Source organism: Brassica oleracea, chromosome C1 (genome assembly GCF_000695525.1).
Source record: "Brassica oleracea var. oleracea cultivar TO1000 chromosome C1, BOL, whole genome shotgun sequence".
Classification (NCBI taxonomy): Eukaryota; Viridiplantae; Streptophyta; class Magnoliopsida; order Brassicales; family Brassicaceae; genus Brassica; species Brassica oleracea.
The window spans coordinates 8034241-8050455 of NC_027748.1; the positions used below are offsets into that span (position 1 = coordinate 8034241).

Sequence of the window (16215 nt, forward strand, 5' to 3'; positions counted from 1 at the left end):
ACTAAGGTTACCAGAGTTGGCATTGAGGGCCTTTATAAGAGCCTCAAGGTCAGACTTGCGGATGAAAGTATCCTCATTGGATGACTGAGAAGTGGCTTGAGACCCTGATCCAACCACACGAGTAGTTGCTGTCATGGATCTCCCATCTTCTCTCATGCGCATAGTAGGATAGTTTGGCTGAGAACCTTCTTGAACTCTAGCTTCATGAGCTCTAGCTTCATGAGCTCGGCCTTGATTGTATTTGTTGGATGAAGCTGGCCTGAGGTGAGGATGGAGAATCCAGCAGTTGGTTTTGGAGTGACCAATCTTCTTACAATGTTCACAAGTTACTTGTTTATCTCCTCCACCACCTCTTGGCTTGAAGTGGGCTTTGTTGGCTGCAGCATTCTCCACCTTCTCCACCTTGTTGGCCATAGATAGCTCTCCTTTTCCAACAAGCAAACCATCTGAGCCGAGTTCCTTTTGGAGTTGAGCACACACATCATCATAGCTTGGGAGCTCCTTAGCTCTCAATATGTGCTTAAGGACATCATTGAAGCTCGGGTTGAGTGTGAGAAGCAGTCCAAATACTTTGTCTTGCTCACGCCTTTCTTCAATGATGTTGGGGTCGTTTGTGCTTGGCCGGAGCATGTCAAGCTCAGACCACAACTGGCTATACTTCCCAAGATGCTTGGTGAAGTCCATTTCCTCTTGTTGCAAGTTATTTATGGCTCTCTTCACCTCAAAGATCCTGGTCAAGTTTGAAGCGTTGCCATAAATCTTGTGAAGAGTTTCCCACAATTGCTTTGCGATCTCACAATGAGAGTAAGCCTCCATTATTGGAGTATCAAGCGAGCCTTGCAAGGAAGACAGCACCATGAGATGTTCCTGACCCCATTTGCCTTCATCCACCACTACAATCTCCTTGCCGTCAGCTCCTTGGGTGATCTTTCTTGGTGCCTCACTCGTGGTGGTGTGCTCCCATAGACCTCGTCCTCCAAGAGCAGTTTTGGCCAATCTAGACCAGGTAATGTAGTTACCTCCTTTTAGAGTAACCGGAATCATAACAGGCTTGTATTGCTCCATCACTTCTTTTTGAGTTTGGTTTGAGTTAATTAACTGTGGAACCAGAACCAGAGAAATGAGCACTAGAAAAAGTAGATCTATTATCCAGTGGACAAAGACAGATTCTTGCAAGAACAGAGAAATTAGATGGTTGGAAAGGAAGAGAGAAGTAAAGTAAGAGTGTTTGCGGAAGCGAGTAAGAGGTATAGGAGCTTAGTGCTCTGATACCATGAGAGAAAATGAAGAACAGGATGAACAAGAGAGAGAGAGTAATGTTTGAATTTGAGAGAGAGAGAGAACGAGGAAAATATTTTCCTTGATTTAATTGTGGATCTGAGTACAAGCATTTAAAGGCAAATTGCCTCATACACAATATAATACAATATTCATTGTTTTAAAAAAATATCTTCAAGAGTCTTCTTTTCTCTTCTTCTTCTTTTCAATAGGATACCTTATAAAGCCTTATAAAACTTTATAAGTCTCTAACTAACTTCTCAAGTCTGGCAGTTCGTTTCTCAAGTCTGGCAGCTTGTTTCTGCTTCATGTCAACATACAAAAGAAAAAAAATCAAGAAAGAGCGAGATTAAGCAATGGGAACAATATCGTCAATCTTCTCAAAGCCAAAACCACCACATAACTACGAAGCGATTCTAAAATATTAAGACTCTGCTCTTCCTCCTGATGCTACGTCGTCTCTTGACAAGTTATACCCTCAGCTATTCGATGGCGTTTTCTTGAAGGACAAGAAACAGGTCTTTAACTTGTTTTTGTTGAACTTCCTATTATTTTTCGGGTGAATTGGTGAAATACCAAAAGAAAAACTAAAATTAATTTGTTAGAGAGAGATAGGAAGAGAAAGAAAGAGAAAAAATGGGGATTTGATTATTTTGTGAATTATTGTTTTTTTTTGTTGGTTACAGGGTGCAATTTCCCTTATTTTTCTTGGTTTGATTCAATAAAGAGAAACACCAACTAAAAGACTATAAAATTCTATATATATGTTAGTGCAGAGTAATTAAATTTTATTGATGATGGAATTTGATATTCAGAAGTACTGGATAGAGGGTAAAGCTAAGAAGAACTGCTTCATGTTGTACGCGAGAGATATAGCGATTTCATTGGCTGAGTTTCAAACAAATAATAACTGGAGTTGGTTTACTGATATAGACCAAACATCCAGGTTTGAAATGTTTGATTAAAACAATTGTGTATTTTCAAGTTTTCATTTAAATATGTATATTTGTTTACAGTGATGCAAGAATTGAGGTTGCAAAGCTGGAATGGGTAGCTTGGTTAGAAGTGTTTGGAAACTTCGAGATGGAGAATCTAACTCCCAACAGTTTGTACGAGGTTGTGTTTGTGGTTAAGCTGGTTGATCCTGCGCAGGGATGGGAAGTTCCGGTTAACTTCAAACCGGTTTTACCGACAGGAGAAACCAAAGAGCGGCAAGAGAATATGACTATGTTAGGAAGAAACCGGTGGGTGGAGATTCTGGCCGGTGAGTTCAGGACATCGCCGGAATATATTTTCGGGAAGATTGAGTTTTCGATGTATGAGGTTAAAGGTGGGTTATGGAAGTCCGGTCTGGTTGTGAAAGGTGTTGCTAACCCAAGAATCAAAATATTAAATTTTGTAAGCTTAAACAATAAAATTGAATACGAAAGTTACTATGATCTATGTACATCATATAAATGACTAGGGCTGGTCCGCCCTACGGGCGGGATGATAATTTCAAAATAATGTAAATAGTTACAGTAAATATTTATTATAAATCGTTATATTTAAAAATATACATATTAGTTAAATTATGTACATGTTATTATATTTGAAGACTAAATATACCCTGCTGTCTTGATAAGTAGTTTTGATTTATTTATTTTTTCCATGGTGTCATCACATCATTTTTGGTAATTTTCTGTAGTTTGATGAATCTGAAGAATCTCGTGAGGAAAAAACTAACTTGTAATTATAGATTAAGTAAATATATATGAGTAAGATTTATTATTAGGTCGGTTAATTATTAGTCATATTAAGTAAATACTTGTAATTATAGATTAAGTAAATATATATGAGTAAAATTTATTATTAGATCGGTTACAAATAAATTGTAAAACAACAAAAAAAATAAAACAGAGGGACCCAGCTTTGAAGTTTTCTAATATTATTTATTTTAAGTTATTTTAATAACAAAATTTTAATGTGACTATCTAATATATATTCTAATAAAATTATAACATTTTAATATATATTTTCATAGCATTTTTGAAAATAAAATATCTAGCAAAGATATGTAAATATATTAATTATGTTCAATTTGTGGGTCTTTGCTTTGAAAAATAAGAGTAAATATATTTGTGTAAATATAGTAGCATTTTCTTGTTTAACGGTCTTAGCATTTTTGAAAATAAAATTTTATCAAAGATATGTAAATATAATAATTCTATCCAACTTGTGGATCTTTGTTTTAAAAATGAAATGAAATATATCTATGTAAATATTTGTAAAACAAAATATGCATTTATCTGACATAGAGAATAATTATGATCTAATTGTTTTTATCATCCTTATTTAATTTTGATGAAAATAATTGTTAAATCACAACTGATTTAAACTTTATTAAATATTCTTCTTTCTTCTTTCGCTCGTTTTTACATAAGTTAAGAAAAATGGTGGATGAGTAACTGAAAGCATATATTGATAGACCATCTCTACAACTTTGTGCTCTTGATTCATCTAGTGAGTGATTGTTAGAAGTAGTCACATAGGCACGGCTTGAGCAATCGTCTCAATTCTCTACTCAAGATACCTATTTTTAGCTCCGCTTAAGACTTGCTGGTCACCTTGTAGCTTCATCACAGATGTGTCATGGGAGGGATTAGCGTGCTGCTGATGAGCTTCTAAACTAAATCAGGACTCGAGTGTTGGACTGTAACCTCCTATCGAGCTTTGCAGCCTCTAGAGCCTTGAAGATTGTTCCTGCCGTCACAGTCCTCATAGTCCCTCGGATAGAAAATTGAAAATCATAAGTGACGATCGAACTACTTGCCCATGAGGCCAACATAACTAATGTCCCTGCTGTTACTTTTATGTTCATTGGAAATATCTGCACACACACAAAATCATGCAACTGTTACTTAGCTATGTAACTACTTGCGCTTCTTCGTATTCTCTGATAACTATTGAACACCTTATTGTTGTAAACCTTTGTAAAGAACACACAGATTATAAGAATGTATCTCTTCTTATTAGCTTAAGAAAACTAGCTCAAAAACTTAAGCTCTCACAATCACAATATTCCTCACAAATCTCATCTCTCTCTCTCACATCTTTATATATAGATGTTTACAATCCTTTTCCTATAAGTAATATCATATCTAGATATATCACAATCTCTTTATCTTTATCTCTTTATAATCTCAACACAAATAGGATTAGGATTGCCTTTTCTCTCAATCTTCTTTCAAGCTTATCCCAACACACCTTGCTCTGCAGTTACCTGAAAGAGGGTAATAACATACATTTTAATTTAAGAACATTTGAAATGAGTCGATAACGCTTCTTACAACTAATCAGGAAAAAATATGGTTGCTTAAATTCTTTTTTTTTTATCAACTATGGTTGCTTAACTATGAAGCACAAAGAGAAACAAAGGTTTTGTAGAGGACAATCTAAGATAATAGAATTAAGAGGACCCAATACACCCCCAACACACACATACAACAAAAGAAAAAAGTGATCAGACTTTCAAATCTAACACTGACCAACAGGGTTTGTTATTCCAAAATCAGAGAATACATAGAATCAAAGTCGCATTGACAACATAATCATATAATTTGAAGAATACCTTTTGCGTTTGTTCTCGAAGACAGTGGAAGAAGATGGATTGCTGTACCAATTCCTCTTCCTCTAATTGATGTTACCAATTGTTTTTCATCTCGCCTTACTGGTTACTGAAAGTGAAATGAAGAATTAGAAATAACACTAAATAACAATGGATCAGACAAATATCAAAACAGAGTAACATAGTCAAGAAGAAAAGAGAGAGGGAGAGAGAGAATAACTGATTAGTTAACCGTGGTTCCGCAAAACTTGATGAAATTATTGTCAATATATATTTTTTTAGAAAAGTCAGACCTTTCAAATCCAATATGTTTTAGTCAGAACATAATCGAAGAGTTAAAGAAACATACAATAACCTCATTGTTTCTATGCTTCAGCCCCTGTTTTTTTTTCCAGATGCTTCTGCAATTGTTCCATAACGATGCTATTAGCGAGAATTTATTGAACAATTCAAATACGTATAATTTCTCAAGCCAAACAACTAAATGGCCAAACAACTAAATCAGATCATGTGCGATTTATAAAATATCTGGATTATAATGAACTGATAGATATAAATCTTACGCAAGAGAGGTTGCGACGGGATTCAGTGATCATCGCAAGAGGGAGGCGAGCCTTGACGGAGTAGGTTCAACAGGCCAGCCTTTAAATCGGAGGAGGATTGCGGAGAAACATTTTCTCTGGATTTTTTTGAGAAGCTTATGATTGAGAGGACTGAATAGATGATTTTGAGATGGAATTAATTGGAATAAAAACGAAGCTATAACTCCGGCCGTTTCAGTCAGGGGAAAGGAAGCGCATGCGTCATGCTGTTACAGAATAAATGAAGAGCCAGCTGGCGTATGGAGATTGGGGGTTAAGAAGTTGTTACGGAAGAAGGGAAAACCTCTGAGAAGAAGACACGTGGAGTATTCGAAACTAACGAGTTGTGGCGAGTCGACTCAGTAACTCGTTAGTTCCGATGAAGATATAAAAGAGACGAGAGATCTTTAGATTCATTCATTCAGAAATTCAGTTGTAAAACTTTGTTAAAATCTTGATATAACTCTGTAATTCTCTTTGATTCATTTCGTTTGGAGATTATTCTTAAATCACAATCTCTTACGATTACGAGTGGATTACAGCTTGTTGTTTTACGAACGGCGAGTTGAGTATAGCGAAACTACGTTTTACGCTATCAAGTGGTATCAGAAGCCAGCGATCTTCGGAATCGGAAGCTTAGGAACGGAATCTATGGCGGAAACACGAGCAGTAGCGGCGTTGAAGGAATCGACCTTACGAGAAGTTGAAGATGCGGTGGTGAACAAATTACAGCTGATGATAGTGGCGAATGCGAGTGTTCAAAACAAGAAGATTGATCGGAGCATTGCCGATATGTTCGAAGCAGTCAAGATGATGATGAAGAACAATATATCTACGAATGGCGAAAGATCTCAGAGAGCTGATTCTCCGGGAGTATCGGCGACACCGGATATACATCGCGAACTTAGGGTTCAGAATCACTACTCTGGTTTGACAAGAATGGGGAGGATCGATTTTCCACGCTTTGATGGCTATAAGCTCAAAGAATGGATTACGAAGGTGGAGCAGTTCTTTGATATCGATCGAACACCGGAGGAATCCAAGGCGGGAATAGCTTCCTTGCATTTCGATGACCTTGCGTCAACATGGCATCAATCATTGATGCAGGAGGATGAAGAGAGAACTATATTGCGGAATTGGAGAGCTTATAAAAATTTGTTGCGAGAAAGATTTGATGAAATTTTGGATGATCCTATGGCAGAGTTGAAAGAACTTAGAGAAACAAAAGGAATCACTGAGTATCACGCCAAATTTGAGTTGATTCGTTCAAGATTGAAGATGTCAGAAGAGTACTTGATGAGTGCGTATTTGGCAGGGCTGAGAATGGATACACAGATGCACATACAGATGTTCAGGCCTGAGAACATTCGTCAGTGTCTGGTGCTGGGCAGGCTATATGAGAAGGCTCATCCCAGGAAGACTAACACTAATGCATGGAGTGGTGGAAAGGGTCAAGCAACTCCGTTTTCTCAAAAAGGGTTGTTAACATTGAAGAGTGAAAATGTCGTGAGTAAGGAAGGTCAGAAAGGAAGTGATAATGGTCCACCTTTGAGGAAGTTTCTTACGAGTGCTGAGATGAGTGAGAGAAGAACTAAAGGGATGTGTTACTACTGTGATGAGAAGTACACGCGTGATCATTACTTAAAACATAAGAAAGCTCAACTTTTCTTACTCGAGTATGATGAGATGGAGGAAGAAATCGTAGTGACAGGAGAAGTATCACGAGAAGAGGAGGTTACAGACAATGAAGTTGCCCAAATATCTATCAATGCAATATCTGGTCACACTGATTACACAAAGATGAGAGTACGGGGAACACAAAGGAAGAAGTCTTTATACATCCTGATTGATTCTGGTTCGACTCACAATTTCATCGATCAGAAGATTGCACAATTATTAGGGTGCAGAGTAGAACCATCTCCTCGTTCTAAAGTGGCTGTGGCAGATGGAAGCAGAATTGAGATTTGTGGCAAAGTAAAACAATTCAGCTGGTACTTTCAGAACCATCTATTTCAAGATGACATGATGGTAATTCCTTTGGGGTGTCATGATATTGTGCTGGGGGTTCAATGGTTACACAAGTTTGGGCCTATCACTTGGGACTTTCATGAGTTAGAGATGAAGTTCAAGTGGGATAATAAGAAGATTACCTTGCACGGTGTTAAGGCTGGTTCGGTGAGGGAAGTCAAAGCTAAGAGTTTAGAGAATGTCAAGGAGAATGACATTCAGTTGCATATGATATATGCATATGAAGAAGATAATGTGCAAGAAATGGCACTGAATGCGGTTGATAGTAGCATGTCAGCTAGCGTGGAGGAGTTGACAGAAGAGTTTAAAGATATATTTGAAGAGCCTACAGAACTACCTCCCTTTCGCGTCAATCATAATCATAAGATTCAGCTTGAAGAAGGGGCTATCCTGTGAACCAGAGGCCATATCGTTATGCGGTATACCAGAAGAATGAAATTGATAAAATGGTTAAAGAACTTCTGAAAGCAGGAACGGTACAGCCTAGCTCCAGTCCATATGCTTCTCCTGTAGTTTTGGTAAAAAAAAAAGATCATACTTGGAGATTGTGTGTGGATTACCGGAAGCTTAACAACATGACGATAAAGGATCGATTTCCCATTCCATTAATCGATGACTTGATGGATGAGTTAGGTGGTTCTGCTGTATATTCAAAGATTGACTTGCGGGCTGGTTACCATCAAGTGCGTATGGAAACAGAAGATATTCAGAAGACGGCATTTCGAACACATAGTGGACATTATGAGTATGTTGTTATGCCTTTTGGGTTGACAAATGTGCCTGCAACATTTCAGGGTCTTATGAATGATGTCTTCAGAGGCTGTTTGCGGAAGTTTGTCTTGATATTCTTCGATGATATTCTGATCTACAGCAGAAATATGGAGGAACATTTGGAGCATTTGAGAGTGGTATTTGAGTTAATGAGGAAGAATCAGTTGTTTGCCAAGAGAAGTAAATGTGCATTTGCTATGGATCGTGTAGAATACTTGGGACATTTTATCTAGGCAGAGGGCGTTTCTACTGATCCAAGCAAGATCAAGGCTGTAGTGGAATGGCCAGTTCCAAAGAATTTGAAGGCTTTGCGTGGCTTTTTGGGTCTCTCGGGCTATTATAGAAGATTTGTCTTTCACTACGGTATCATTGCAAGACCGTTAACGTCATTGACAAAGAAGGAAAGCTTTCTTTGGAACATGGAAGCACATCGTGCCTTTGAAGAGTTGAAGAAGGCACTTTGTACTACTCCGGTCTTGGCATTACCACAGTTTGATAAGCAGTTTGTAGTAGAAACAAATGCTTGTGGAGTAGGAATTGGAGCTGTATTGATGCAGTAAGGTCATCCTTTGGCTTATATCAGTAGGCATCTAAAAGGCAAGCAACTGAATCTATCTATCTACGAGAAGGAACTATTAGCGGTAGTTTTTGCAGTTCAAAAGTGGAGACACTACCTACTGACGAGTCATTTCATAATCAAGACTGATCAACGAAGCCTCAAGTACTTGCTCGAACAGAGGCTCAATACTCCGATACAACAACAATGGTTGCCTAAACTTTTGGAGTTTGATTATGAAATCCAGTATAAACAAGGCAAAGACAATGTCGCCGCGGATGCGTTGTCTAGAGTGGAAGGATCTGAAGTATTACATATGGCGATGACTGTCCTTGAATGTGACTTGATGCAAAAGATTAAGGACGCCTATGTAACTGATGGAGCGGTGAAACAAGTAATTGATGAGTTGAAAGATAAACCAAATGGGAAGAAGCATTTTTCTTGGACGCAGGGAGTTTTGAGAAGGAAGAGTAAGATTGTAATCCCAGCGGTGACAGAGCTTAAAGATTGAATACTGGAGTGGTTGCATAGCTCGGTTCAAGGGGGACATTCAGGTCATGATGTTACAATGCAGAGGGTGAAAGGCGTTTTTTACTGGAAAGGGATGGCGAAGGACATACAGGCTTATTTGAGAAATTGTAGTGTATGTCAGAGATGCAAATATGATACAGCGGCTTACTCGGGTTTACTACAACCTCTCCCAATTCCTGAAGCGGTGTGGGTTGACATATCTATGGATTTCATAGATAGATTACCAAAGTCGTATGGGAAGACAGTGATATTAGTGTTGGTTGATCGAATGAGTAAAGCGGCTCACTTCATGGCGCTTTCTCATCCTTATACTGCATTCTCGGTGGCGCAGGTGTTCTTGGATAATGTTTACAAGCTTCATGGGTTTCCTCGTTCTGTGGTGAGTGATCGTGATAAGGTGTTCTTAAGTGAGTTTTGGCAGGAACTGTTCAAGCTACAGGCTGTTCTTTGAACACTTCTACAGCTTATCACCCGCAAAATGACGGTCAAACAGAGGTTGTGAACCGGTGTGTTGAGACATATTTGCGTTGTATGACGAGCGAGAAACCTCATATGAGGTCGAAATGGCTTCCGTTGGCGGAATATTGGTATAATACCAACTTTCACACGGCTATTCAGACTACTTCGTACGAAGTTGTGTATGGTCAAGCACCACCAGTCCATTTACCCTATCTACCAGGAGGGTCGAAGGTGGAGGTAGTTGCGAAGAGTTTGGAGGAACGTGAGAAGATGTTGTTGCTCCTAAAGTTTCATTTGATGTGTGCTCAACATCGTATGAAACAACAAGCAGACGAACATAGAAGCGAGAGGTCATTTGAAATTGGGGATTTTGTCTATGTGAAGTTACAACCCTATCGGCAACAGTCTATAGCTGTTCGTGCTAATCAGAAGATATCTCCTAAATACTATGGCCCTTACAAGGTGTTGGATCGTCATGAGGCTGTAGCTTATAAGTTGGAGTTGCCAACAGGTTCTCTGATACACCCCGTATTTCATGTATCTCAGCTCAAGGGATCTGTTGGGAATGTAGCAGTGGCAACGCAGTTGCCGTCGGTGATATGTGATGATCAAGTACGTGTCCCTGAGAGTTGCTTGGGAAGGAAGATGGTGAAAAGACATGATAAGGCGGCTACTATGGTTTTGATCAAATGGATAAATGAGTCAGAGGAGGAGGCAACATGGGAATGGTTATATGACTTGCAGAAGAAGAGCCAGCTGGCGTACAGAGATTGGGGGTTAAGAAGTTGTTACGGAAGAAGGGAAAACGTCTGAGAAGAAGACACGTGGAGTATTCGAAACTAACGAGTTGTGGCGGGTCGACTCAGTAATTCGTTAGTTCCGATGAAGATATAAAAGAGACGAGAGATCTTTAGATTCATTCATTCAGAAATTCAGTTGTAAAACTTTGTTAAAATCTTGATATAACTCTGTAATTCTCTTTGATTCATTTCGTTTGGAGATTATTCTTAAATCACGATCTCTTACGAGTGGATTACAGCTTGTTGTTTTACGAACGACGAGTTGAGTATAGCGAAACTACATTTTACGCTATCACATGCATCGCCGTCACAGAAATGGAGAGACGATCCGCAAAGCTTCGATCGAGCTATTAGGGTTAGAGAGCGAATTCTATCGTTTTTTCGCAGATAATGACATACCCAGAGCCCAACACCCCAAAACACAAAGAAAGCCCATCATGTTTGCGTTTAAATGAAATTATGAGTTTCGTTCCCACGCGACACATGTCAGCCTGAGAGAGCTTAACTTATCTATGTGGCAGATGACGTGGGTTAATGAGGAGTGAAAGAACCTTTTTTTATAATAATAAATATATATATATATATATATATGTTACGAAGTCCAAGCAATGGCTTAGACAATAGCAGCAATTAAATTGCTGGAAAGAATATGATTGTAAAGCACATCATCAAACCACTAAACCTTCCCACAAGTCTCATGTCATACTGAGTCTTTCGATTGCAAACTAAGCACATCAAATAATCTTATTCTTGGTTGAACCAATAACACACGCATTTTCCTATCAAAACATCAATATTTCACCATAATTCACCATTCTAATCAGTGCCGGCTCAACCACAAGAGCAAGAGTGCAACCGTCCCGGCGCCCATTATATTAAGGGTCTAATTTTTTTACAAAAAAATTGTTTTTTCAAAGAAAAAAAATCAAATTTTGTTAAGAACAAAAATAAATTTACAATTATTTCTAATTTTTTTTTATTTTATAATGTTTTCATATCTAAATTTAATAACATTTTAAATAATATAATTTTAAGAAAATCACACTTAACAGTTTTGCCCTTATAAACCATGAGCAGGCCCTGATTCTAATACAACCATAATTCTTTGATAATTATATGCTATTCTTCTAAACACTACAAAACTCTGTGATGATCTTCGATTATGAGTACCATTCGGGGCTTCTGTGCTATTCTTCTAAACACTACAAAACATTATCTTACACTATCATGCAAGAAGAATCCGATTCCACACTGAGACCATAAGATTCCTAGTGCGATTCCTATGGGTTTTTACATGAACTAAAGCAGGAAGTGCACCTTCTTTCTTGGAGTTAGTGTTGGGGTTCGAGCTGGACCACAGGCTAAGAGTAAACCAACGTGGCTTAGAGCTATCAGATAGATGACCCGTGACGAAATTTACTCGAAGACTACGACATGTTAGCAGAGAGGAAAAAAATTGATGCTCCCTTAATCCCTTCTCCATACAAGATTAGGATGTCAAAGTGTTATTTTATTAAAGACAGAATCGTGTACGCTTAAACAACAATTCGAACACGAAACTTCTTATTATGATTAATGTACACGAGGCATATATACAGACGCGGATACACTTGACACATTACAAAGGTAAGACGCATCTTATGCATCAACAGAGACAGAAACAGCATTAAGCTCGACATGTTGTCTACCATCGCCTTGTGGATGGACTGTCAACGTTGCACGAGCTTCACCTTGAGGGTTTTGATCATCTCCAGTTCGAGAAACCGATATGGAGCTCACTGTTGACGCTGCTGTGGCATCATTCTTGTTGTTGCCGTCTGATATGATGTCCCACGTTTCTTTCACTGAAGCAACCTCGACTCCGTTCTCGTGGTGTTCCTCCATCTCGAATGTGGTGGGAAGGATGACGTAATCGTTTATAGGGTTGTAGAACGGGTCAGGCTCTCCTACGTTTAGCCATTGTTTGAGCATCCGGAAGACACGGTGGTCGTTGAGGATTCCTCTGTGCTCACCGGGGACTCCAACTCTCGCTACTGCTTCAAGCCCATCCGCCTAGGAAAAAACACAACAACCAAAGAGAAAAATGATTAAACCTAAACCGAATCAAATCCAAGATTATTTGAGAAAACACATACCATTGCAGATTCCACCGGGACTGTGCCATCACCGTCAACACATATATACGTCGGCTGAGATTACAAGAAAAAATCACATAAAAGATCAGAAAACATGAGAAAAAAGATAAAAACTTATTGTCTATTACAATGATAGTTACCTGGAAGTATCTTAGGTCCGTTAGATCTTTGACAGGCATCTTCTCATTCCCATAGCTGCAGAGGATTAATATATATCAAATTTAGAAAAAGCAGAACAAGTTGCAAGAACTGAGATGTTAAATCAAGAAACACTACCAAACACTATGAGGGGTTGCGAGATTGGTCCCATAAATGTTATAGAATTTAACTTTAGGAGGAAGCTCGGCGTTGTGTAACACTCTCTTGGTTTCGTGAGCCCACTCCATGATCTTCCAGTTAAAAGGAAGATCGATAGGCTCTCCACAATAATCAGCCTGACAAATTTGTGTGCAGCGCAGAGGATCAGAATAACTTCATTTGATGATAGATGAGTGGTAGGGTGTAACTTACTTTATTATCACAAAGAGATTTGGTAAACACTTCAAGGCTTTCTAGACTACGGTAAGACTCTAGAACAACACCAGAGGCTCCAACTCCATCATTGCTCTCTTTCTCTCTCCACAGCTCTAGAACCGGAGGAAGTTCCCATTTGAAATACGGGCAACACATCAGCTCGTATATAGATGGACACTCAATAAGCTGAAACAACAGGAGAAAATTAAATCCTTAGAAGATGTCAAACAAACAAGATCAAGATATAACCAAAAGGGATTATTGGTAACTGATCATTTACCAGTTGATGCATACTCCATTTTGAGACGAAAAAGTTTTGTTCCCAGCCATTGACAAATGACATTCCATTAAGTAAAGTTGATGTGATGTATCCAGGAGCACCTGAAATAAATAACCAAAACCAATTAATATAGTAAACTGTCTCGAGTACCAATCATAAGCACTACAAGTCTCTGTAAACTTACCTCGGAATGGAGCAGCAATAGCAATCCAATTCTGTACATAATTCTCAAATATCTGATAAGAGTAGGCAAGTCAGATTGAGATGTAAAGAAAACATTAACTAAAAAAGAGAGAAGATAAACATACATCACTGTGGAGACTCATGAAACATTTCACCAACAGGCCTCCCATAGAATGACTAATAACATTAATCTTCTTCTCTCCTGAAGCTTTGTAAACTGACTCCAACTTTTTCGCAAACAAGTCCATAGCTTCTTGCAGCCTACATACCATTGTACAAACCAGTCAATACACCGATCAACAACGCCTTAATCAAAACCAGAAGAGATGTGTGCGAGTATTCATTCACCTGTTGCTTTGGCGAAAATCATAACCAAAACCAAAAAGAGTCTTCCCTTCTTCGAAACCCCATCCGAGCATCTCAGTAATCATCTCATGGAAATAAAACACAGACTCACGCCCAACAATCTACACAAAGTGACTGACTTGATCAACAACAAGACACGGAAGATAAAGCTCATGAACCAAAACAGCTAGAGGTTAAATAACATTACCAGATCAGGGTCTAAGACATCAATTGCAAGTAACCCAGCTCTCTCTTGCGGAACCACAATACTCGTCTTCGGGTCGAGAGATATCGTCTTCCCTGTGTTTCAGACAAAACATGTTAACAGCTTAAACAAACCAAACGATGATGACTTTACAATAAAAAAAAAATCAAATCTTTCGAACATTACAATCAATCAATCAAAAACCCAAATAAGTTAACCTGTTGAAGGATCGAATCGAGACCACATCTTGGTCCGAAACTCGTGATCGGCGCCGAAGATTCTGACCCAAACACGCTCCTCTTTCCCGGAGTCATGATCAACGGCGTTGAGAATAGAGCCGGCGATACCCGGAACGAGAAGAACCGGGTCGAGATTCGGGTCGACGTAGGGTTTCTGGGTCGAGTTTTTGAGCTTCAGAAAGGCTTCGACTGATCGAATGATCTCTTCCAGCAGTATGGCCATTGTTGGATTTTGATTGGATTGGATTATGGATAGCTAAGAAAATCCCAATTTGGGGGAGAATTATTGTTGTGGGATTGAAGAAAAATGATAGAAAATAAGGCGTCCAAGCTAAGAAGGGAGAAAATATGATTGTTATAAATCATATGCTATCAATCATCAATTAAAATATTGTTTTCGAATAGATAACGCAAGATTGAATAATTGAGACTCCTCTAAAGAAAATAAAAGAAAAAACAATATAAAAGTAGTATCTCAGTTGTCAAAATATATTTCAATACTTATTGCCAAGACGCCAAGGAAAGGCTATACATTGTTAGGTAGAAATTATAGGTTTAAAATTTTATATAAAACTTTAGGTTTACCGTACGTTAAACGAAAAGAAATATGATAACTAAATTTTAGCTAAAAGATTAAATAAATGAAAAATATAAAATTTTGTTTGATTTGTAATTATTTTTTCGAAAATTCATTTAAGCATGAAAAGGTAAAAAGAATATAGTGAGATCCATGTACCAAAAATTTAATAATTTTTTTTTTATCTCAACTGAAAAAAATTGGAGACCGATGAAGTCATGTTAGTCTTTTTTCTTTCTAAAATGCCATCATCAATTAAAGCCATAAATTTTTTTAATTAATATCTGAAAACTCCTGCTGCAAATTGTAACATATCAAACATGAAGCTTTTATTTTCTTAAAACAAAGTAGCACTCACCATTACTTAGAATGTTAAAGGCTCAAACTTAATTTGGTAAGTTCTAAGTTTCTGAAGACAGAACTCAACTCAAGTGTGAAATATTTTGATCTTTTAGGAGACATTTTCATATGGATAATCTGTGTCGATCATGACGTGAGGAGTAATCGATGTTTGGTCCATAAGGGATAATCCCAAAAAGGTTGATCGAAGGATGGCTTCCATTGTAACGCTGCTTGATGTGAATTCATGTTCACAGTGCTATTCATACCGAGGACTTGGAACTTATTTTTAGTATAGTTAAACAGATTCAGATACTCACTTAACAGTTTCTTGTTGCACTTGTAAGTGAACCACATAAACATGCATCAACGTTTCAACAAAACAAACTCGTTCCCTTTTGTGTCACTTCTCTAGGTTACAACGCACAGTAATGAAATCAATTATCTCGTCAAATCTTACGAGTGTCACAAACAAACGGATATCTGTTTCTGAGTCAAAGTGATACCGCAGATGTTTCCCAAGAATCTCCTCGTATCTATCTAGTGTGTTTTACACTTGCTTAACTGCCTATAAAGAACCAAACATCTTTTAGCACCAATAAGATGATCAGGATCTTGCTGTAAGTCTAGGTTTGAATCATCATCGATAAGCTATTCCTGGAAACTTGATAAGGTATTTAAAACAAACCTGCAGTAAATATATATTTAATCCCTCTAAAAAAATACCCAGCTTTTCCCCATTTTGTTACAAGAAAGTTGCCTTCCTACCTTTCAATTCCAAAATAGCA

The 16215-nt window shown here is 38.0% G+C and overlaps 2 protein-coding genes across 2 annotated transcripts in view; one reads left to right on the plus strand and one right to left on the minus strand.

Moving 5' to 3' along the window:
* LOC106330599 (protein PHLOEM PROTEIN 2-LIKE A2) overlaps positions 1-2739 on the plus strand; it is a gene marked incomplete in the record, with an annotated part of 12786 nt that extends 10047 nt beyond the window's left edge. Inside the window, 2 exon segments of the mRNA XM_013769042.1 lie at positions 1605-2224; positions 2295-2739. Coding sequence (XP_013624496.1) covers positions 2073-2224; positions 2295-2739 — 597 coding nt within the window.
* Positions 2740-12106: 9367 nt separating this feature from the next.
* LOC106305869 (lecithin-cholesterol acyltransferase-like 4) lies at positions 12107-14895 on the minus strand. Its single transcript, XM_013742279.1, has 11 exons — positions 14491-14895; positions 14276-14367; positions 14071-14189; positions 13848-13983; positions 13724-13775; positions 13540-13640; positions 13257-13445; positions 13023-13180; positions 12887-12941; positions 12747-12800; positions 12107-12663 (listed from the first exon to the last, which is right to left on the minus strand). Exons 1-11 carry the CDS (start codon positions 14732-14734, stop codon positions 12250-12252), a joined length of 1614 nt encoding a protein of 537 aa, XP_013597733.1. The 5' UTR covers positions 14735-14895; the 3' UTR covers positions 12107-12249.
* Positions 14896-16215: the final 1320 nt, after the last annotated feature.